The 25046-nt window shown below is 36.9% G+C and overlaps 1 protein-coding gene across 2 annotated transcripts in view; it reads left to right on the top strand.

Annotated features, from left to right (window-relative positions):
• The window catches only part of AGMO (alkylglycerol monooxygenase), a 187072-nt gene that overhangs the window by 17176 nt on the left and 144850 nt on the right, over positions 1-25046 (top strand). For both annotated transcript variants that reach the window (XM_026799496.2, XM_005480836.2), the window contains exon 3: positions 3106-3257. In XM_026799496.2, coding sequence (XP_026655297.2) covers positions 3106-3257 — 152 coding nt within the window. The remainder of the gene's footprint in view (positions 1-3105; positions 3258-25046) is intronic.

The following is a 25046-nucleotide window of genomic DNA, read 5'->3' as shown; positions in this document are numbered from 1 at the left end:
ACCTTTAAAACTCCAAGTGAACTTTATGAATGGTAATTGAATGCAAGCTCTGGTCTTTCCCATCACACTGTAAATTTAAAAAAAAAACTTAGTTAAGCAACCCTTCTTTCTCCAGCACTGCCTAGTAATATGATGGATTGCTCTAAATTAATTACAGTAATCAGCTAACGTTATGTGCTGTAGAGTTGTGATTCAAGCATGAAGGAAAGAATGCAGAACAAATTGCATATATGAAAAATGTATTGCAGGGTTAGCTCAAGGTTTACACTTTGGCCTCAGCCTGTGGAAAAGAAAAAGGACTCGAGGGTGAAATACTGAAATCTGAACAAAAATGGAGGAAATTTTCCAGGTCACATATCTTTGGATGTACTGCAAAGGCATTATATGTTAATAAAAGCAGAAGAATAAAGTAAGAAAACAGTACCTAATAATAACTGATACTCTCTGTTGCAAGAGGTGTTTTAAATTTCCTGGTCATTGAAAAGATGTTAAGAAATGCCCATTTCTTTGTGTTTCAATAATATCAGCTCCGTTCTGACCTGTTGTGAAATGGATTGAGAATTCATACTGAACTTCACAGATTCCTCATGAGGTGCATTGTAAAAATCTGCTTGGACACATATAATCTTCTTTAAAAATATTTATAGAACACAGCTCTTATGAAAATTAAACATGTTCCAGGTGTGTATGGTCCACCTTTTAGGCACAGCCAAGTTGTTTTTGAAGTGGTAAATACACCTGTCCTTGCTAGTCAAGAGGAATTCTTCATGGTCAAGCTGCTAAAATGAAATGAAATTTCATGGGGTTTGTTGTGTCTTGGTTTTATTCAAGAGAAAAACTTGTATGATTATAGTAAAGCTGGGAATGAGTTGTAGGTAAGATGTGCACCTGGCTGTGGAAAAAAATATTAGTTCTTTTCTTCTGAGCAACAGCTGCTTGCAGTGCTTCAGCTCTCAGGATAAAATGGTGGATGTGATACTATTATGCTTGCAGGCTCTTATTGGGAGGTTGGGATTTTTAAAAGATGACTTTTTTCCTTCATTAATAGTGAAACTAGCACCACAGAAACTCAAGGTGTTTTCTTCTAGCTTTATTCAAAACACTTACAGGAAGAGGTGCTGATTCCTGGTGTATAAAAGCTCTGAGTAAAAAGTATAAAGCAAAAAGATGGAGTTCAGCTATAGCATGGGGGGTGGCTTGCAAGCTGAAACAGCCATGTTTGCTGAGCTTCCCTTCTGTTTCAGTGCAGCTGCCCAAAAGGACAGGGCATGGCCAGACTGTTTTCAGGGATGTTTTCCAGATGTGTGAAAAAAGTCTTTAAAGGGGAAGGAGTATATATCCTTTTTTGATTTTGTAGTTTTTAGTATTTTTCTGGCCATGCTGGCAACTATATAAAAAATAATCTAGCTGAAAAAAAAAGAGCCAAAAAGGGAAGGTATTGAAAGAAATATCTCTGAGAAGTGGTACTGAGGCAAGAATGAGCAAATGTGACAGAGATGCACAAGGAATCTTTCAGCTGATTTCAATGTAAGGTGAAGTTCTAGATGAGACTTAGGCGAAATAGAGATGTCGGTCTGTCCTTTGGGTGGGATTTTGCATGGCTGAAACGTATGTGCAGTTTGTTGCCACTTCTGTTTAAGTACTGTCTACAGGGGTGCTATCTGCAGTGTTCTTTGGAAGCTCCCTGAATTTGTATCCCAGAGTCTTTCTTCAACTATGAATATGTTTTATAGGTTTTTAAAGTCTTGCATGACTGTACAAATGTGTTGCTGATAATTCTTCTACCTCCCCCCCACAGAACAGCAGCAGCATAACATCTGAGAACCACATTTTGTGTGTTGTTATTTCTTACTCTTAGGCCCTAAACTGAGGTGAATGTCAGCCACTGATATATAAAATAAGGATATTTGTGACTTTTCTATGATTAGTATCTTTCCCCTACTTCTCTTTTTTTTTTTCCATTTTCTGCTTTTCAGAGGCTGATTTAATTCAGTTTACCACTGTTCCGCTACATTTTCAGCAACACAACAGAGGAGAGTAGTAGGAGACAGTGTGAGGAATCTGCTACAAATCCTACTGTGGACTGGTTTCTTCTACAAAATTGCCAGTTTTAAATGTATATCCATCTGCATCTGTGGCACCATTTCACAGCTACTTAAGTTAATTGTCACCTGGGCCATCCCAGTGCCCTCAGCCTCTCACCATTCAAACCTGGGTTTAATGCTTCCTGATTCACCCAAAATCTCATCCAGCAAAATCAAAGTAATTTGTTTGGAGGTAGCTCAGGGCCCCAATTGGGCCAATGAGGTAGTAGGGTGCTGAGAGGAGGGTGCAACCATGGCAACCCAAATTTGTATTAATCTGAACAGCTGTGGAGAGTTACTACTAGGTTTGGCCTGCCCATTCCAGAGCTACTTTATTTCTCCTTCTCCTGGTCTCAGTGCTGAGCCTGTGTTAGGCAAGGGACTCAGGAGCAGTGAGAGCTGTCTGGGGGCTTTCCTTGCCTTTGCAAGTTCATTATTTTTTTTTCTTTCCCTTTATCAGAACCCAGTTACCCTTCCCCTTCTTTTCAAAGGCAGTGGTCTTTGTCTCCTCCTGCTGCATTTATCCTCTTTTGAAGTGAAGTGATATGATGAGCAGATCAAACATTTTACTGCTCCCAGAAGTCCTGTTCCCTTGCATGTTCTCTCTTGAAACGGAAGCAGTCAAGGTATTTTAATGTAATACGTTAGTGTTTTGGTGTAATTGCTACTACTCTTCAGTCACTTCTGACTTACTAGTTAGCAAGTATGGGTTTCTTCCAGTCTTGGGAAAACAGGAACACCATAGTGCCTGCAGAGCACAGGAAAGCTTCAGCCTTTGAGTGCACCTAATGCCACAACAAATGTGGTGAGTGGGTGGGAGTTGGTTTTAGAAACCTTGTAGACACTAAGCAAGGGTTCCACTGAAGTCTATAGTAGTGTCACTTGACAGAGGTTGAAGAACTTGGAGAGTGGTTTTATGTGTTGTAAAAAGATTTCCAGCTGGTAAATTGTAAATATATAAAATGTTCTGAAATTAAAACTGACAGAATTACTGATAAAAATTTCTGTATCTCTATTTCAGTGTTTTGTTCAGAAGTATTGAGTTAATTAGTTACATATACGTATGGAATAACTACAGACTCTTTGAACTGCCCTGGGACTCTCCATGGACATGGTATCTGACACTTCTGGGAGTGGACTTTGCATACTACTGCTTTCATCGCATGAGCCATGGTAAGACTTAACAAGTTTTTCATGTTTCGGCATACAAAATACATTAATATCTATTAATAAAGTGAGGTATTCATTTTTATTTCTATACTTGATCTGCTCTAAGCATTTATAGCTGCTCTTCTTCCCAAGGGTTAGCAAAGATAAACTTTTAGCATGGGAAACAGTTAATGCTTCATACTCTATACAGTAAACACAATGTTGTGAAAGGAAGGAGTATCATTTTGAAAACAGTTCAACAGAGAAAGTGAAGTATCATGGAAAAAAAGTAAGGAAAAAAGAGTGAGTACATAAAAAATTGAGTTCAATGTCCCTATATACCTGTATGAAAAATCCAGCAAAGTACAGATAACTATTTCAGAAGAATCTGGTGGATGTACAAACTAGAGAGCAGGAAAAAGCAAGATGGCCAAAATAATGGAGCCCGTGTAAATCATGTCAGCCATTTCTGTACATGTATGTCTGTCTCATTACATATTTCTGTTCCCTAGAAATATCGGCTCTAGCCTTTTATAGCACATCTGAAAATGCAATAATACTTTCTATCAGTCCTAGCTCTGGGCCTGACCTAAAGTCTGTAGCAATGAAATAAAAATATTTTTGTTTTTTAAGAGGGCTTAGACTGGGCTTCTCTAAGCTGAGTGCCCACAGCCTGCAGAAGCTGTGGGATGTGGTAATGATACTTTATGTAATGTGCTTTCAGAAAGGGAAAATGCTCTGCTACCAGTAGGTCAGTGGAATATATGGAAGTAGGTAAGAAAGGAGCCTGAGCTGCTGTGAGGAGTGGGAGAGAGGAAGGGTCCCTCCCAGGTGGGGATGGCAGGCGGGTGTGAGAACAATGCAGGGTGGGTGTAAAGGGACAACAATGGTGGGGGACGGGCCGGGAGGCGAGGAAGCAGGGGGAGCTGGAACAATGTGTCGAGGGGGACATCACGGCCAGGAGCTGGGAGCCCTGCGTGGGTGTACAGAGACTGGGAATACGCTTCACAAACAATGACATTAACAGTGCTGGCAGGGCTACAGCCTCAGGCTAAGAACTGCATAAGAGCAGGAGGCTATTCCTGTGTTTTAAAATAAAAATAATTGCCTTCAAGTGTTAGAAAATCACTAGCTTGGCTGTGCTTTCTCTGGAGTCAGTGGTAAAATTCCCACTGGCAGAGAAGGGAACAGGGCCATCTCTGCATTCTCTAAAGAAATTGATATATTTCTGTTTCGGCAGCAACTTTGCATTTGCTCTTCTTTGTTTTTGTTTTTGATGGAATGCTCTGGAATTAATCTCAATAGGTGTTTTAGAAATAAAAGCAAGCCAATTCTATATGTAATGGAGTTGAAGAAGCTGTAAGAAAATGCTGCTTTTCTCTTAAGAAGGTCAGTGCTGAGCTATTCAATAAATGGTAATTTACTCTTCTTCGGGTTACAGAAATATTGTTCGCTGTTATATCTGTGCGACTTAGCAAGGAACTGATGAAAAAATGTAGAAAATCACTGTAAGAGGGGATTTTAGTTTAACCAACACTTTACTGGTCAAACAGTGATGAAATCTGTAGCACAGCAACACTGCTGCAGAAGTCAGCTGCACTGCAAGTTGCTGAGGAAGTTCAAGGAGATGGTTTTAAAAAGTCAGGAAAAATATCTTTGCAAATTGAGAAGAAAGGGCACTGGAAAAGTTGCTGGTACAAGCAGACAAAACACACCTTTGCACTAGAAAGTGACAGGCCTGGTGATTCAGGCTTGGATCCTACAGCAAAGTTCAAAATTAATAGCACATGTATATCCCAGGAAGTTCAAGCTGTGTGGGCTTGCTCTAATTGTTTCAAACTGAAAAACTAAAATTCAGATACATTTTTAGTTGTTTCTTAGAACTTGATATAATTTTGATACTAAGAATTATCATCATCATGTAGCTTTTCCTGGCTGCAAGCAATAATTTGGTAACTCAATCCCCTGGCATTTTTACTACCTTATTTCATGTTATCCATGAATAACTAGATTTTTCATTCTTCTATTTCATAAATTGTCTTGAATCACTACAGATTTTAAAGTTTCTTCTGTAGGAGAAACTCTACTATGGAATATAAAATTTTTACCCAGCATTTGAGGAGATATTTTTTCCTCTTCCCTCTATGCGTGTAATAGCTATTATCCTAAACTGAAGTTATACAGCAACAAAAGGAAGTATTTTTAGGTGTGATCTCATTTTGCAAAGGATAGAGTTATTCTAAGTATGTGCTTGTATTTTCCATTGTTTGCAGTAGCCACTGAAAGGTTAGAAAATAAAATGCTTCACCACTTATTCCAGCATTCTTCTGGGTCTGATCCAAAAGCTATGGCAGTCAACGGGTCTACTTAGACCCTGCTCTTTCTCGTGGCATTTTAATGAATTTATAAATCAGTGTAACTTTTCCCTTTGTTTCAGTGAAAACACCCGTAATGGCTGTACTACTAAAAAAAGTATGCTATAAAATCACAGGTTTTACTTTGAAACTTTTTTTTTTAGGGAAGGATATGTGTGGGTTTGAAGGATTTTTTTCCAGGTATTTTCATCTAGCATGTATGGATTACTCCTCAAGTTTCGTCTCCAGGTGCAGAGACCTTGTAGAGTTAGTCCTGCTAGGGAGGGGGATGTGGTGGTCCCAGAGCAGCGCTGAGCCCCAGCACGCCCTCCCCGCGCCCTGGCCTCAGGGACACTCCTGTTGCAGACAAATAACAACCGCAGCAAGGAATTTGGAAGCTCTGTAAACTGATTTCTTCAGCAGCCACACCTTTTAATCACAGGGGGAAATCTAGAGAATTCCAGATCCACGCAAAAACACTGGTGCTGGTGCACAGCCCAGGTCCCGGCTGCGGGTGTCTGATGCCCAGCTCTGCATTGGGGGACTCTGCTGGATCCAGGGCCACCCATGGCCTGAGCAGGTCCCTTGGCAACAGCTGTGTGCTCAACCCTGTGCTCCAGTGGGGAATAGTGGGGGATTGCAAGGCTCTGGTGCTCTGTAAAGGAGTAGTTTTTAATCTACACTTCCCAGAGGATCACATCCTGCAGAACAGAGTGTGTTTCTGTTAGCTGGGGGAATCTCCTCTCCTCTGTCAGGCCCTGGAAGAAGGGCCTGGCTGTCTCTTCTTAACAGCAGCTTCCAACACCTCTTCTTTTGTTCTCCTTTACTGCTGGGGAATTTCCATTGCTTCAGCGTCCCTCCCCTCAGACAACCTGGGAGAAATGAGTTTCCTTCAGCAGGGCCAAGCCCTGCAGCAGCTGCATTGTTCTGCCCGGGCCCTGCTGGCCGGTGTCAGCCGCTCGCCCCATTGTCCGCTGGTGGCTTCCAGCCGCCCTGCGGGATACGTGACATGGTCCCTGTCAGCCAAGGGCCGAGCCAATATGCGCTGATGGTTTGAGTTACATGTGAGGTCATAAAATAGACCTCAGCTGATGAGTATATCCTCAGCAGATTCCCCAGCTGCAACATAACATTTCGAGTTAATGGCGTGTCTCTTAATAATTTTGAATTTATTTATAGTGGATGAGAAATGAGCCTTCTACACCAGGTGTATTGTAGAGCAATCAACTCCAAGCTTCTCAGATTCTCCCACCCCACAAAACTGACCTTTTGGCTAAGTCCAGCTTCTGAAGGGTCAGAGGACAAAGAGGGAAACCCTGAAAACTAATGTTGGCATTGTCCTTCAAAAGACCATGCCTCAGACTGTGGCAAAATGTCTCAGCTGAGGATGTTGAGAAGTTTTTCTTTCTAAGACTTCAAATCATAGGAAGTTTTGTAAACTTTTCAACTCCTGTTTTAAAGAATTTCTTTTAGAAGGGTGTTTCTCTTAGCCATGATTTATTTTGCTTCTGCCTCTTCTCCCAGTGAGCGTCTTTTGTTACAGTTCCTTCAGCAGCAGAACTGACTTCAGAAGTTTCTGGCTGCTCTTTCCTACACCATGCTGCAGTTCACAACCCACTCAGTCCTGAAAAAAATATCAAGTAGGGAGGCTGTGTGGATGGCTGAAATAAACCATGTTAACAAACAAGGTTGTGTTGCCTTTCTTTCTCAAAAATTCAACTCAGTAGTCATAGGGGTCAACTTAGCCACAGAGCAGGACATAAGCCAGATGTGCTAGCTGAGAATCTATGGGATTAAGTGGAGACTTGAGAGAGAGCAGAAAATTTTCTGAGTCAGTAGTGCACTGGCAGGTAACTCATTGTTTTATAAGGAGCCAGAGTGGATAAATAGGCACAGGTAGTGTCTCAAGATAGATGGCATTAAAACAACTGGAATGTGCAAAAGTAAAATCCAGTCCTGTTCTTTCTGATAATTATGTATGTATTGTGTAGTAATGATAATCCTAATGTGTTACTGGACCCTAGTGCAATACAGTGTTTGTTGTTGCTTGAGGAGAAGAGTTTAACCTTGTTAGAGGAAAACGCAGCTCAGAGGCTCAAAGTCTCTTCACCATCTATATTTACTGATAATTTTTCGAGGGTGTATTGAAATCATATGACTGTACTGTCTGTATTTATCTGATCCATTCCTGCCTTTGAAGTGCCTCTTTCATCTGCATTTTGTCATGTACTTGTCTGAACTTAGTATATTAGCATGGACTTGTTATGTAGATGTTATATTAGCAATTGATACTACATTGAAGTAGTTTTTTATTTATAGGGTTTTGGATTTATGGGAATTTTATTATAATAACATGATGTCTGACTTTTCTTACAAGGTTTGCTTTTCAGGAAAATCTGTATTCCTCTAGAAATACAGAAAATTGTGATGCTCTTTTACCGTTTACATGCCAAGGAGGGGAGAAGGTAGGGTTGGTGGTGGTATTTTTAGGCTTAGTTTTGCATGTGGAAGCATACAATTGTTTACCTAACTAGAAATTCAGTACCATATTGATTATCCAAAATGAAAAAAATTTAATTTCACCCTAGTGAAAGATAGAAAATGTTGGGAGCTGTCAAGTGACTGGAGGAGGCTCTGCTCTTTTTCTTGTCACAGCTTGTGTTGATTGCAAAGGGAATTGATACACAGTCATTAAGAGACAAATATTCTCCTCTTGTGAATTATACAGAAAACATTTTATTGCTGTTCTGTCAGTCGATTTTTTGTTATTTTTTAAAGGGGTTTATGAGAGCAGGATAGTAAAATGCTGTCCTTACTAGCCTCACAAAAATAGCAAAAGCTATTGTCATAGCTGCTTGTCATATTTTCTATTTCATCTTCTGATTGATTCTAGTCTAATACTGAAGACAATACAACATGAATTGAAAATAAGTACATAGTTCAAGTGATTTTGACTCATTCATTGCCATTTAAATTGACTGTAAATAAACTACATATTTTTTTATTTTTATATTCCTGGGTTTTTTAACTTGTCTTTTAACATTCTCTTATGCTTTTACAAGAAGAGGTGTTCCTTTACTATATGCCTGTCAGTTTTTTTGAGTGGACACTGAATTTGTAGAAGACCAAAGTCAACCTTATCAAATCAAGATGTTACCATTCCTTTTCATATTAGAACATACATTTTCTTGAGAAAGTTCACCTGAAAACTCCATCAGCTGCAATGAGGCTTCCTGATATGGAATGTCTAGGGTCCCATAAAATTATAGGAGCCTGCTTGTATTGTTTTCAGATTGTTATTGTTCATAACAAGTTCCTGTTGTTTGAAAGACTAATTTCTTGTGTAGTGGCAAGAATAATGTCCTGATATTAGGTGAGGTTGACTCATTTAGTCTGTTAATTTTATTGTGGCATATGCAGATAGCTAAAAGCCTCTTCCTATTTTACTTTACATGTGGTGAGATAATAATTGTCTTTCTGAAAATTCTTTGTAACCTGAAGAGCTCAGAAGATGGAAATAAGTGGGCATCCACTAGGGAGTTTTTTCTTAGTTTTAATTTTTGAATATCCTAAAGACATTTATGGGTGAATGGATTTTCTAAATATTTTAAATGTCAGAAATAATTAAGAATAATGGTAGTAACAAATCTGCCAATAGTTTGGATGTCAGACAAAAGTGATTGGCTGTGGATTTTTGGCTCTTTCTAGCTGCTCTAGGATGTGGTCTGGAGCGGGAATACAATGTAGTGAAGGGGACGACATGGCTTGTTGCTGTAGGTGAGGAGTTCAACTCCATGGTCTGGGTTCAACAGTACACTTGCCATGATTCTTGTAGGTTTTCTGTAAATATCTGGTAATTTTTTTTCCCTGCAGGATGCTCAGAGAGAAAGGCCCAACTGTTATGGATTAGACCTTGATAAAGTACAAAAGCAATCTTTTTTTTTTTTTTTTGCTGATTCCAGACACAATGTATCTTAAAAATCATGAAATACATGGTAATGAAAGCGTGAGCTGACAATATTATGACACAATTTTTATGCCAAAATTCAGGTGCTAATTCCTTCTCCTCTCAGCACTATTCATCTTCTCTCAAGCTCCCACCATGAAAAGATCTGGCGAGCTCCCCAGTACAAAATGAAAAAGAAACTATTCCTCTATTTTCCTTGTTTGTCATTTTATGATTGGGAAAGTGTCCAGCACAAGGTTAATAATCTTTTAAAGTCTTACGTATTTTCCTACTTTGAGGATTGACATAATACATTGGCATTCTAGAGGCTCTCTCTCTAGATATGCATTAGTTAGATGTATGGGTGTCTGGAGTGTAGAATTTCATCTTTTTTCCTACCTGCAGTGCCTGGGTTTTTCCTGAGTGCACAGATTAAGGAAAAAGTTCTGGATCTGCTTATACAAAAACAAGTTTGCAACATGCTTCTCCAGTAAAACATTAGAAAATGTGGTGAAGTGGGAGAAGAAAGTTTGTTATAAATTATCATGGGTTGGCCATTCAAAAATTCAGCTGTCTTTACACATTTGTATCCTTGGCTATTGCTGCCCTCTAGGCTGTATTCAAATTCTAAACACAGAAAAAAAATAATCCTTTTCATCTGAGTGGAGATGTGAGTACGAAAGCGTCCAATTCACTGTGCAAGGAAACAGTTCATTTGACATGCTTTTTCAAGTGTGCTGCTGAAAACCAATGAAAAGGTGCATAACACTTGTGTTTTTTAAGGTGTTACAGAACATAAAGTAAAATGTGAATTATCCAAGTTTTAAAGTGAATCTTTTTGTAGTTAGTTAGTGTGGAAGAGAAGAAGCTAATTCTTCTGAATAGTTTGAAGATCTTACTGAAGTTTTGCCTGAAAAAAGGTTTGAAATACTTTTGCTGTGCACTGTTTGGCTTCCTAAATGTTATAGAACCATCTGCAATCAGGTGACTTCATAAGTTGAAGAGAGAGAACTGTACTTTTGATAGTTCAACTACTCATTCAAGGAGAGAAGTCCAGCTATATCTATCTTCTCTTCCTTTTAATTTTTTTTGTCATAAACTTTGAATGTGTATCTTATGCTAGCAACTTGTATTTCACATGTAAGTGAAAGCCCACCTGAGAATATATATTTCTGTTTCCCTTGACTTAATTTGAAATCAAGTTCCTTCAGCTAAAGGTTAATATCTATTTCCTGAAGAAGTTGCAAAAAATCACTTAATCTAGGCTCATTTCAAACCAAAACCAACTGCGGTGATTTTGGAAATGCCACCTCAGTTTATGATACAGCAGCTCTGCACACTCTTGCTAGAAGAGTTTGTCACCTGCATGTTACATCAATGTGTTGAAATCAGCAGATCAGCAGTAAAAGGTACCAAACAGACACATCTTTTTCACAATTTTTTAAATGTGTGATGTGAAACTGTGATTGTAAGGAATTAGATTTTGAATAAAAGCACACTCCATATAACTCATTAAACAGCCAACAGTGGTAACTATTTTTTTTTTTTTTTTGTCACAGTTTTAAAGTAGAAGCAGAGGCCTAGAGGAATGAAAGGCATTGTTAAAACAAATAGCCCACTGAGATGCTTGTGCTTTCTCTGTTACAAAAAGAAGTCTTTTTCTCCTTCTGTGCAAGTAAAAATTGCCTGGTCATTATTGCTCTATCAGTCTGTATAGTTTTAGCATGGAGAAAGAAATGAACAGAACACTGTTCTGTTTCCTCCCTGAGGCAGCACTTTAGCTAATATACACTGTGAAGATGCAACTTCACACAGCTCTTTTGAAGTTTCTTTTCAAACTGTGCAGAATTTAGCTTTGTAGCCTCTCGACAGTCTACATGCAGAGAAAGGTAAGGTGGTTCCTGTGGCACATATGTGATTGTGTGGCTGGGACGTGTGAGTTCGTGACACAGACCCAGCAATCCTCCTGAGCAGATGTGCCGCTCTGAAGGGTTTGGAATCACATTTCTGTTCCCCAGTAGGACATGGCTAAAATATCCCATTTCTACAGTATTAGGACCAAGAACAATAAGAAAGTTAGAATGCCTTTTTAACCCAGAATAAAAGTGCATTCCATCCCAAGCCCCGAAAGGCAAGCTGTTGCTTTCAGGGTATTACTCGGGTTTCCAGAAGCTCAATGTCTGTAATAGTTTTCCTTGCTTGCAAAAAATCTAGTGAGGCCACTACCATTTAAAATACTTTACTTTTCAAGATTGGCAATTAGCATTTAATGTGTGTCTGGAGCAGAAAGAACATTGTTGTATCTGGGCAATGCTCTTTGCATGTGTGCTTTCTTCAATGCATCTTTATTGCCTTAATAAAGTATTTAAACTGCGAAAACTGCTTTTTGAATGTAGGAAGGGCAATCTTTTCTGCATCACACTCTATCTAAATTGATAGCATGCTGGTGGAAGATATAACTTAATTAAAATTTCAACCAGATTTTTTCCCTTTTTTATTTTCTTTTAGTAGCTAAAGTTATCAGTAAATGCTTTTCTGGTAGAACTTTTTTTTTAATAACTGACACTGTTTCTCAATTAATTTTTCTCAAGGATCAGTAAATGTCAAGCCTGAATAAATTCATCAATGCTAACTATTTTTAAAGTAAAATTACTTTTTTTATTATAAATGGAGAGGTGTGAATTAGAATGTCAGCATCCTGTTGAAAGAAGATATCTAAAATGTTCACATGTATAAAGCTGTATGAAAGACAGATATCTTGAATTGGAGTCACTCAGCTGTTTTATGGTCTTTATAGTTAGATTTTGTAAAGTACTTGCATTTACATACTAGATAATGGCCTCTGGGCTACTTACTTTGAGGGCTGCATGGGAATAAGAAATTTCTTTTTGCTGCTGGGAAACAAAAATTGTGACTAATCACATCATACTGGTATGTATGTGTGAGGAAGTGAAAGATTTTGTGGGGTCCAGGAGGATAATTCTTTATTCTATCTAGTTAGTAATTTTCCAGAAACCCTTAAAAATTTTCCTTCTGAAAAAACTGTGGCCATTCTCAGCCCTTCTGATGAGGACATTACACGCACTGAGAGTAAAATGGTGTGGCTGTTGCTTCAGACTGTGTCGTTCAACCTGGACATGTGACCTTGTAAAACACAAGAGAGATTTGCCTGTGCTGCTTTTAACTTCTATAAAATTAGAAGAATTCCTTTCAATTTAATGAGCAAATATCGTAAATATCACTGTTATTATAAGCATACCTTGTCACTTTATTTTTGTAAGTTCAGGAGGGTCAAAGCTATAGCTAAGTATGGAAAGGGAAGTGCAAACTCTCAGCCTGCAGTAACACTATGACATGTGACATGTTTTCACAAGGAATCATTTCAGACATCAATGATCTCATATTCATGGCTTCCATCACCTGGAAACTGGCCTGTTAAATTGAGGCAAAAAGGTAGAATTTATTGGTTTTACATCACAGTGGTGTAAGAAAAATATATGCTTTATATGTGCATCATATATTTTACATGTTTTTATGCTTTCTTTTATTTTATTTTAAATTTTAGTCACTATTAACACATACAGCTACTGAGATCCTAAAATTTTGTAGATATAAAAAAAGAATCTTGTATTTTTTAAAATATGGTAACCTGTACTGTGTTACAGAACTAAAAATAAAAGTTTTTCACCCCAAGCGGTCTTTTAATTTAATGTACTTCTGACTGGAGATTAAGACGATTTAAAAAAATCCCCAAACAATATAAAAAAGGAATTCTTCCTGGGCTGTTCATTGGCTAGAATGGATGTGAAGCAGGAATGAGTGAACGTGTCAAAGCCAACACTCAATTCTTTCCTACTCTTCCCTGATTTGCTCCTCTTCTGATTATCTTACCCACTCATGCTAATATGATTTTTTTAATTATAAATGTTGTTTTGCTACTTAAACATGGAGGGCGGGGTTTGGTTGATTTAAAGTTGAAAAATATATCTAAAAATATTGTGGAGAAATGCAGAATTTAGTAAGTAATCTTGTTAGATCATTAGCAGATTCCCTTGGACCATATGGTTAAAATGAATCTGAGTCATGAACACCTTGCAGCATTCCTATGGGACAAATGACAACATGCAAAGTGTTCACAGTACACATATACAATAAATTCATACTAAATGATTGAATTTTAGGAGGCCACAATATTAATTTTTGCTCTTTGTCCTTTAGACATGGCTATGATTATTACGTTTACCTCTTTTGTAAAAGCACTTCAACTTCACCAAGCAGAGTTAAGTTGGAAAACATGAAGCTGGTTCAGAGAAATTTTTGGCAAGAAGTGCATGCAACCTCAGCTAAACAAAAAATTTCAAAAAGACACTGTACATTGTTTGAATTTTTCATTTCTTGTCTGAAAATTTTTGCAAAGCAATTTCAGATTGGATATCAGAACAGAGATATGGAAACTTTAAATACAGTAGTGTCTAAATTACTGAACAGGAAGAAAAAGTGATTAATAAATTATTCACATTTTCCTTAAGTTAAGTTAAACTGTAAATGTTTTGCAATGGAGATGAGTTTCATTGTTCCCTTCTGCAAAAGAGGGGAAGGGTAGCATAAGCAGATAGGACTCTCCTAGCACAGTGGCAGAGCAAAGGACTAACTCAGGGATGAGTTCCTCAGGCTGGGACCTTCAAACCAAAGGCAGTCCTTCCATTACAGTGATTCGGAAAGTGAAGTTTTGGTTTCTTTTACTTAATCATATATTTCCTTATTTTTGTCTTTCTGAAGTTTAATTGGTATAAATTTTGCTATATAGTCTATTCACAAATCATTCTGTATTCTTCTGATTTGTGTATGTACTGGAAGTATGTGATATATGTGTATGTGTATATATATATATATATACACATATATATATAAGCTTGTTTAAAGGTGTAGGATGTTATGCATGCAATGCAGATGTGGCTGTATAATTACTTCAATTGCATATGTATGCACCCTGTGACTACAGAAGTTCATAGTCACAGAATAAAAGCCACAGTCAGAGGAATCCAGACTGCTTATTTTTATACTTACTGATATCCCAGGGAAGAAGGTAAAAAGCAGTTTATAAAACCTGGACAAAAGAAGGATGTAACTTTTTTTTGTACTCCCTTGGGCTGAATCTCAGCTGAAACAACTGACAGTTTTTGGACTTACTGAAGGAAATGATGAGTGAAGATAAATATCCAGATGTTTGCTGGCCAGATGTGTAAGGTTACATTTTGGAAAGCATGAATTCTCTACCTGTGGGAAGTTGTAAATAGTAAACATGCTATATTTTTATTTCCACATTATGGGGAGGGGGGGAAGCAGGGTTCAAAATCAAACTCGGTTTTGCCTTCATTGTAGTGTCTTAAGAGCAGATGTAGGTTGAACATGCAGATTGGCACAGCATGCAAGTGGCATTTTTTAGGTAGTCATTATATCTGCATGGCTAACTTAGCACCCTTTGTGCATTGCTTTTAGTTCAAGGGAGATGCAGCTTATGGAACTCTCTTAATTTTCCAGCAGTAGGATAGAGGTGTGTCAAGTCACTAAAAGTTTCCTATTTTCTATTCCCATGTTTCAAACTTATTATTTATGACAATGAAAAATGCAAAGCTTGACTTTTTCCCCTCTTTCCCCAGCCTACACTGTCTCTCCCTTCCCACCTAACATACAGATCTCCTCCTTTTCAAATAAATAGTTGGAAGCAGCTGCCTGCTAATAGAGCAGCACAGCTCATCTCAGCCTGTGCTTGCTCTCAAACTTGGGAAGAGGAAAGAAACGTCTTGTTAAAGTCAAGTAAATAACTTAGCTGCTAGGCAGTAGGAAAAATATTGGATTTGATTGTGTATTATTCCCATATGGGTGAGATATATTTAAAATTGAAACGGAAACCACCTCCCTTAAAACTTAAAGTGACAGATTTTCAAAAATTGGCAGCCAATTTTCGCCTATAATTGTACTTAATGTGGAAGGGATTTTCCTCTGCTGATGAGGGATAAGAGGGTCTTGCCACCATACTAGCAGTGAGGCAGAGGAGGCCCCTTTCAGCATGTAAAATTTGCCGGCCAGATATTTCTCCACTTCCTTGGGCTAAAGATCTCCTGAGGGCTGGAGACTGCTTCAGTGCATGGGAGGTGTTTAACTCGTTTGTGTGAACTCCCCGCTGCTTAGGAGCTCCAAAACAAGCATGCGAGAGTGAAACTTTAAGAAAAAACCCAAAAACAACAACAACAAAAAAACAGACCAGACCAACAACAACAAAAAAATACAAAACAAAACTGAAACAAAACCAAAAACCCAAACAAGAAACTCCCAAAACAAACAGCAAACAAAAACTCAAAGACACCCCCTACCAACTTTTAAGCAGAGTTGTTCTTCTCCTGGGCAGGCAGTGTTGCAGCATGTTCTAGCACTGTAAATTCCCTGAACTGGCATTGCCTATAATTTTAAATGCACGTGCCTATAAGGGTTTTTATTCATGTGCTTATGTAGACTTATTTTTGTGTTCCCATTCTGCCATTTTATAAACATTAGAAAATATAACAGCCATATAATTACAGAAGCCCAGCCTTTTCCTCCTCAGAAAACATAGAGACCTTTTCCAAATACTTGTTTCGAAGGCACAGGATTTACAACACTTAATTTCTTCAATAACTTAATAATTTCTTCTAAGTCATGTATGAGAACAAATAGGCTCTGGTGCATGACCAGAAGATTGGCAATTGCAAGAATGTAGAAATAACATGTCTCAATTTCTGTGTAATGCTCAAAACATTGCTGGAAATTGTTATGTGCTCAGGACAAGGAAAGATGTTAAAAAGTGCAGAATGTGGAAGTAACACCAGATGCAATTCTTGCTGAGTCTTTGCTTACAAAGAGGGAAGGGGAGCTGTTTAGAAAAGAGAAAGGGAGATGGAGACTGACCGTGAAGAAAAAGTGACTATGGAAATGGCTTAATTCTGTTCCTGGGAGTTCCTGTGGATATCACAACAATTAGAAGGAGAAGTGGGGGACAGGAAAAGTGGGGTACTTTCAGATAGGAAAGTAATTTATGTGCAAGTGGAATATAAAAGCATTGCTGGGTGGAAAAGAGAGATGTGAAAGAAAACAGTAGGCATTGAGGCAGTACAGAGGAATTTATGCAGAGTCAGGATGAGTTTAGGAGGAATGAGGAAATTTATGATGGACTGATTTATGGCTGCTGCTTGGCATAGTTCAGGGGTAAAACCCTGTGCTATAGAAGCTGTTAGAGGGCTTGCTGTTAATTGCAAAATTAGAGTTTGCACCAAAAGTGAATGAAAGTCATCTTTTTATATTAGACACTAAGAATAGCATCTAACACCTGTAATAGCTAAGATATACTTTTGCTATAAAGTTGGGCAGCCCTGTTTCTTCTGCTGAAAATATTCTTGTTGCTTCCCAAATAGTTATGCTTCTAAGTTTATGGTTGCCAAGAAAATATAACGATTTTCCAATACTCAGAACTAGCACTAGTAGTTTTTACTGGATGAGTTGGGTAAAATTGCTCTCTACTCTGTTACCTCTACTCTGTTATAAAGGAAAAGGCAATGGCAAGAAAAAAAAGACTATATTTTCATGTATACTATGTGTCTTATTCTTGTGTACTTTTTACCTCTATGTAGAGGTCTAAGATTTTTTAATTTTATGTTCACTAAAAGGCTGAACTAATGTTTTTTAGTTATGTACAGATGTATATCTATTAGTCAAGTAACACAAGCATCCCTTGAGAGGTGGGCTACTGAGCATTAATGTAATTGCTGAAAAGTTTCACACTTATTTTTTAGTTAGAAATAATATCCAGTATGTAGTGGGGTTTTGTGTGAGATGATAGCACAACATTTTACATATTAATCAAAATAATTCACAGAGCTTACTTCATCTTCCACTCTGGTAGGATATAGTTACTACACAAATAATTTTAGGACAGGAAGTAAGAATAATGCTGTAATTAACTGAAATTGCAGGGGAACTTAGGTAGTCAGAATGTAATTATGCAATACAGAACTCAGTCAGGAAACAGGATTAACTTTCCTGTTCTTTTGAAAAATGCCAGATGATTGCTAATATTTATAAATGGTTTTTACACGTCAACTGAGTGATGATGCCTATGACAGAGGAGCTGCCTTTAAAATTATGCTAAGCTGTTGCTTCCTTTCTGACTCAGTGATAAAGATGCTTCCTCCAGAAGCAGCTGTTAAACTTCCTTCTTGCAGCACAGATTTCCTTAATGGTGTCACATCCAAACATCAGCCCAAACTCTATTACTTTGTCAGAATTAATTTGATTGCAGTATATCCAAAGTAAAGTCAAATTGAAAATGACTGAGTAAAATTGTTTTATTATAGGGAAAAAAAACCTGAAAGTGCTTGTTGTGTCTATGTTATGTCAGACATTGACATAGGAAAGTTCACTTGGCAGGTATTGGTTTAATAGTGAAATGCACAGTTATCTCTAACTTTCAAAGGGTTACTAGACCCCTTGGGTAGAGAATGTTTATATAACCTGTATCATTGCTGAAAGTGTTTGCCATGTGGTTCAGAAGTAGTGCAACAGAAGTAAAGTCAGAAATAAACTGTGCCAGAGGACACAGAAAGAAATAGAAAACAGGATTTGCTACTGAGTAATGACAACTAAAATACAAATGCAGGGAATGATGCCTAGTTCAGGAAGAAATTCACAGTATGTGTGATTTGTTCCAAAGAGAGCTTTGGAATGCTAATTGAAGCCAAAGTGTTGTGGGCCCTAAGTTTGACTCAGGTAAATGCTGTATTGGCAGTGACTTTGAATGCTAAATGGTAGCACAGTCAAATGGCGAGAGTGTAGTCCAGAGTGAAACTATTCATTCATTCCCATACTTGAACCACAGCAGCTTTAGTTGTTGGCCTGATGTTATTCTCAAGGCAATTCACCTTTGATTATTTTGTTTACTTATTATTTATACAAACTTTTTTGCAATACTTCTAAGGATTTGAAATTTAAACCATAGAGTGCTATGTTAAACTTTGAAAGAGTTTACAGTTGTAAGTTATTTTGAGATTAGTATTTTAAAGTAAAAATTGTTGTTTTTTTCTTCTAAATTACTGTTCTATCCCTAACTGAGAGTTACTCCATGAGTTCTTTATAATGCACTGCATTTACATGTTGCCCATTAAATATTATTTTGTTAAAGAGGACATGATGTAATGCTGATTACAATCTAGTAAAAAATACTTATAATACTGCAACCTGATACTTGATATATACACATATATATATTCATATAAAGAAGAATATTATTTGCAATGCAAATTAATATTGTTAATTCTACACCTAATTTTACAATATTGACTAAGTTAGTCTGCATGGTAAAATCCCAGTAAATCCTTGGCCTTCTTAATGATCTTGAGGGATTTGTTCTGCTTTTGGCATGTATATTTGGATGGAAATAAGATTTCAGCAAGCAGTGTTATTTACATTACATGCCTAAGGGCCAGTCTTTCTGATCAATCAGCATCCTCAACTCAGGGTTTGAGTTATGATGATTCTGCACCCTGCTTTAAGGAAAGGTTAAAGTAACCAAAAGTTTACTTCTGCCTTGGGTTCCCATAGTGGTGAGCAGATCAGCAGAGAGATACAAAATAATAATCCTTCATACTCACTAAAGTACGTCTGACATCATTAGCTTAATTCTTCAGAATTTCTTAGGGAAATACTTGCCAAGACTGTAAAGAAAATGTTTTTACACGGAGCCTTGCTTTGTTCTGACATTTATGCAAGGACACAATTTGCCATGAACCTTTTAGTCTTCCTCTTCCTTCAGAGCATAATGAAAGGAGCCTATTCATCCCAGTCTCTTGGCATTTTTGTGGAAAAATAATAGTTCAACTGCACAGGCCCACTCCTCATCTGAAATATGAGTAAGCCCTGGAGCTGAAGCAATCTGTGCCCACTGCATATTTCTGCCAGGTCATTGGACTGTTGCCATTGTTAATAAGGTTGAACCTCAACCCACAAATGAAAGAAATAGATAAAAATACTTATAAAGTATCAATGCTTATAATATAAATATACAAAAGATCACATTAGAAAATGTATGTTGTATAACTATTTATTATTACATTAGATTTTAAAATACTTACATTTACAGAAATGGCCCTCACTCATTTGTAGTTGGAGAATATTCCTTTGGGAGCAATGGCAGGATGTTTTCTGTTAACCTCATTTATTATATTTTAACTAGAAAAGGAAAAACTTTTTTAGCCAACTTTTTTTTTCCCTCCCTGTAACTAGGTAATAAACTTGTATCTAAAAAAACACTTGCTAGAAAGTGCTGTTATCTGTTTAAAATTTACGGAAACGCTGCATTTTAATGGTACAATAACTAATGCTCAATTATAGAGGAATTCCTCCGGAAGAACAAGTCATGACTGCAAGTGCCAAATAAATCTAGTGGTGTGACATGGATAGTAAAATTTCATAACAATAGTAATGTGAGGGCTATGTTTTCAAAGCAGATTGTGTTGATAGTACTACAGCTGACCTAGCCATGTTTGATTTTGTGTGTATGGGAGGTATAATATTACTAAATCATTGAGGATTGAACGCGGTGACATACTATATATTAAGAGAAGGGTCATGAAATTATATCTGGATTAGGAACCTAAAAGAAAAAATTATGTCATGGCTGTAGACTTGTACAAAAAATAAGGAAAATCTCACGTTTCTTTGAAAAATCTGTCTTTCCTCTGATTGGTACCCCTGCCTGCAGTGCTGCAACCCAAATGCATGACCATTGACATAAAGCAAAACACTTCTGGAGTACCCTATAAGAAGAAAGAATATTTAAAAATTGAAGGTGAGGGATCAATGAGGAGAAACCTTTTCAAAATAGGAATATTATCATGTACCATTAATTTAAAACCCAAATGGCTACGGGAAGTCTTCAGGTGTAATGTGCAGGAGAAAACTAACAACTTCACTGCTACTGTAAATTGCAAGACTGCTACTGTGATTAGAATTGAAATTAGCAGAGAAATGGGGAAAATTTTTTGATTCAAAATGCCTTCCCTGTTCTGGTATTTTTTCCCCTAAAGATTCTTAAATCTTTAAAATGAAAGTTGTTGTTTTCAGAGAAGGTGTCTATTTTTAAATGATTATATTTTTACTAGATATTAAAAAGAACTAAATATTAGTTTATGCTTTTAGGTAACATGAAAAAGATTTGTTGTTGAGAAGCTTTGAATACAAAAGTGCAACAAAGTTTGATGCTACTATTTTATTACATGTTTATATATTGCTTTAAAGTTCTGTGAAAAGATAATCCATACTTCTCTTACTTTTGTGATTAAATTTTTTTCCAGAGTATCTGGTAAAAATGCAAAGCTGACTTCTAAAGGAAGTCTGTTGCTCATTTACATTATGGAAATACGATGGATTAAAGAACCAAAGTTTTCTTACAATTTAAAATTTCCAATTAGATGGCATGGTCCTGGCAATAGAAAACACAGTTTTTTTATGAAATAAGATTAATTGTTTTTAGGGTATAGGGTTTTAGATGAGAGGTTTTTCTTTGTTTTCATTTAAGAAGTGAATCTTTAATTTTCTAGTTTACTGAAGCAATAGTTTTTCATAGGAGCATGATTTCCAATGGTTTAAATTCCGTACAGGGTGCACAAAATAAGATAGTTTTTTACTCTTTAAGAAGCTGAAGAAATGAAGGACTGGGCAATTCACTTTACACTTCCTTTTTGAATATAGGAATATAAGAATAAATAAAAATATTATCTCAGAAATAACTCATAATTTGCTTGCTGGAAGTGTAATTCCTTAGCACAGCACAGGGAGTAATCGCTGCAGTGAATGGGTTTTTTTCAGTGTCTTGGATGTGATGATGGCACTGACATTTTAAAAGAATGTGTAGAATTCAAAATTGGTTTAACAGAAAGTATTTAATGTTCAATCATAATATTCATTTTAAAATAGTAGGTAATCTTTCTATAATTCAAGTACCAAATCCTAGATTTTAAAACTTAAGGTACCAAAATTAATTATCAAGGTATGTAAGTCTATGGAAATAGCACCATTTTGAGAGGAGGTGCTACATATTTAGCTGATATTTAACCATATCTGTTTTAGCTATATAGCTGTGTGTGCCAGTGTGTTGGCAAAGATTGCAGTTAACGTCTGAGAGCTGGTGACATTAGTGACACTGTAGAGAAACTCTCCTTGTTCTATGGGTCAAGTGAAAAGCCCTTCCATTGTTCAGAGTTCCACGTACTTTGGAAGTTTGAAAATTAGGTGACCTGGGAAATAGTACAAACATAGCTGACCTGATGCTGGAGAAAATAAAAGGATGGCAAAGAAAGGCTGCATTTCTTCGGAAGGTGTTTCTAGTTTACCTAACATCTTTAGGCAAGGGATTGTGAGCTGTTGCAAAGTAAGGACTGAGGAGGGTTGTGGCTGTTGCTTGGGAGATGAGGGGTGTCCTTTGAGTTGGAGCCTCGTTTACGTGTGGAAAAGGTCAACGGAAATGTTGTTGGGGATGTGCTGAGACTCTAGCACTTCCCTGCTGGCTTGGGAGGGAGGGCCTTTCCCTCACTGCCCTGTGACTTGTAATGTACTTTACATCCAGCCATAGTGGAGGAAGTATGGAAAAGTCATCTTTGCAGGAAAAAATTTTCTTGAACCTGTGCACATTTAATAGATGGCTATTTTTATATGCTTGTGACATTATAAATATATGGAATAATTTCTATTATGAAATGTTTACTTGAGACAAATGAAAACCTTTAGACACTATGAAGGGTGAGGCCACTAGGGTAACAAAATGTATTGTTTCTTAAAAATCCATCTTTAAAGTTGAGTCATACAGCTGTTGAATGGCAAACAACTTCTGATAGTCAATATCCTGACACTTAGAGAGCATCCCTGTGATTTTCTGTGTGTACATTAGCTTCAACTGCTATTAAATGTCATAACTGTTGAGTTGCACACATGAAAATATAGCCATAGAAAACGCCTAAAATTTTTGTAGGTAATATTCATGCTATAGTTTTTAATGCCACTTTCAATATATTTTTAATTGTGTTTAATTTTGAAACAAAACTTTTTAAAAATTCTGTTGGTGATATCCTCAATATGAAGATCTCTTAAACCAGTACCAGAACTTTCCATTTGCCAAAACAAAATGAATTGTCACATATTCAGGACTCATCTTGGAAGACATGAACTTTTGAATCACTTGGCTCTACTTTTTGATGGCATAACTTGTGAGATATATGAGTACACTGACATAAGCCAGAATATGATGAAATTTTCTAATTCACTTGGATTTACCCCAAGCTATGATCCTGAGTCAGTGTGAGGATTAAAAGAATATTTATGGATCCAGATTTGACCTGAGCATCAATATCTGCTGTTTTTAAAAACGTTTGCATTTAAGGGAGAATGGTAGTACTTTCTTGTGTCCTCAGGGAAGAACTTAAAGAGTAGTTCTTTCCATGGGGGTCTGAAGAATATTCTCTCTTACAGAATGACTATGACCTGTTGTAATTGCTGATGTGGAACTAAGTGCTGCTCATGGATACATCCTTTACCTATCTGGTTTATTTCTGATAGCCATGGAAAAACACCTTATTGCAAGCTCTAAGCCTCTGACAGAACAGGATTAGTTTGTGTTAAATTTTGCTGTCTTGGTTTGCAATATGCAAAAGAGCTAACTGCAAATGAGCTTGTGTAATTCTACACAACCTATGGTCACCCAGGAAAGGCTTCACACTTGGTGATTTATATTGCTTTAAGCAGGAATGTATCCCCCTCTGAAAGAATCCTGTGCTGGCTGCTGTTTCACTGCCTTTGGAAAAGTTTGATAATGGGTTAGGAGAACACACTTTAAAGCAACCTCCAAAATTTATGTTGCACAGAATCATGAGTCAGCTTTTGGAAGTGGTTTTAATTAATGAAGGCAGATACATAATTGCTAATATTCTCTTCGTAAAGGTAAGTTGATTCAGGAATTTGTGGTTTTATAAAAGCATTTTGGTATGTGCAAAATGGGTCAAAGAGAGAAAAATATGGTTTGGTATAGCATGAAAGTTCTTTTACAACTGCCAGGTTCTTGCTGGATAGCAGCGTGTCCATATATTTCTGAATGATTTTTCCAACTGCTTAGTGTTCAGGATGAGTTTATTATGAAATATTAAAGTACCAGTAATGTCCTCTGAGCAAAATAACAGCTTTTGTGTGGGGTCAATGTTAATTTGACTTCTTTCCTTACTTCTTTCCTGACTTAAAATTGTCCATCATGTGAAGGATTTTCTTCACTGATCTACTCTCCCACTAGCCAAAAAAAAAAGCAGCACATTTTAATTTAAGACAGGTTAGCCCCCATTTCTGTACACAGTAAATGGACATGGCAGGGACAGAATCTTCATTCTGTCTGTCTTATTAAACTTTGGAAGCAGTAGTCTTTAGTTTAATAAAGGCCCTGTCTTCCAGCTGGATTTGTGAAAGGAAATGCTCCCACACAGAGCTGATTTGAAACTAATGCTTCTTTTATGTGAACATGTTATACTTAGATCTTACAGCACTTGATACAGTGAATACAATCTACTAGTCATCAGTATTTTATAAAGGTGAACAGTTTAGTCTGTGATGTCTCAGTATTCTGTCATGTTACAGACTTCTATTTATCATTTAAATAATTTGCACTGTATAGTGCTCAGGATTTCTTTATGTTGTTTGCTTTCTATATTCACTCTGAAACTTAATTTAAATTCCTTATGCTTTTTGCAATGAATGACCAATAAATGCTTCTTGCACATTGTTCAGTTTATAGTAGAGAATATTCCTTTCTTATTGGTAATTGCACAGCATATTATTATGTGGTGAAAAAAAATCCATTCTTTTCTTAAGGCAGAAACCCAAGTTCCTGTCTGTTTTGCGGATGTTAAAAATCCCTTGACACTCAAAGAAGAAGAGTGGGAGTATTAACTCTCAGGAACCCTTGGCTGAGTATTCATGAAAAGAGTCTTTCTCCTCCCAGCACAGGGGACTAAACTTGTTAGGAATGCTTACTGTGAAAGAAACACTTTATGTAATCTTAATAAATGAAATAAATTTAAGAGCATTTTCTTAAGCAGGAAGGGAAGATTGGGAAAAAGTTCAACTTTTTATTTTATTAAGAAATATACAGAGAAGGACATATTACCTGAGGATTTATCCAAGCTTCTAAGCATGAATTCCTTTGGAGAAAATGACTGTAAAAATAATTTTTCCTTACCTATTTTTAATATTTGATAGCTGCAGTGGAAAAAAAAATACCCTCTTTCTAATGATACATCCAATGAATAGCAAAACCACTTGCACTGTAAAGTGCATAAGAGCCTTGGAAGTAGCTTTTAACATAGTACCGAAAAACTCTCATAATTATTAGAACTGACAGGAGTTTTTCAGTCAGGGTGACTACATAATGATATAGTAGTGACTGGCACA

The sequence above is a fragment of the Zonotrichia albicollis genome, chromosome 1 (assembly GCF_047830755.1).
Source record: "Zonotrichia albicollis isolate bZonAlb1 chromosome 1, bZonAlb1.hap1, whole genome shotgun sequence".
NCBI lineage: Eukaryota > Metazoa > Chordata > Aves > Passeriformes > Passerellidae > Zonotrichia > Zonotrichia albicollis.
The sequence above is the reverse complement of the archived record's forward strand: the minus strand, read 5'-3'. Positions and strand labels throughout refer to the sequence as shown.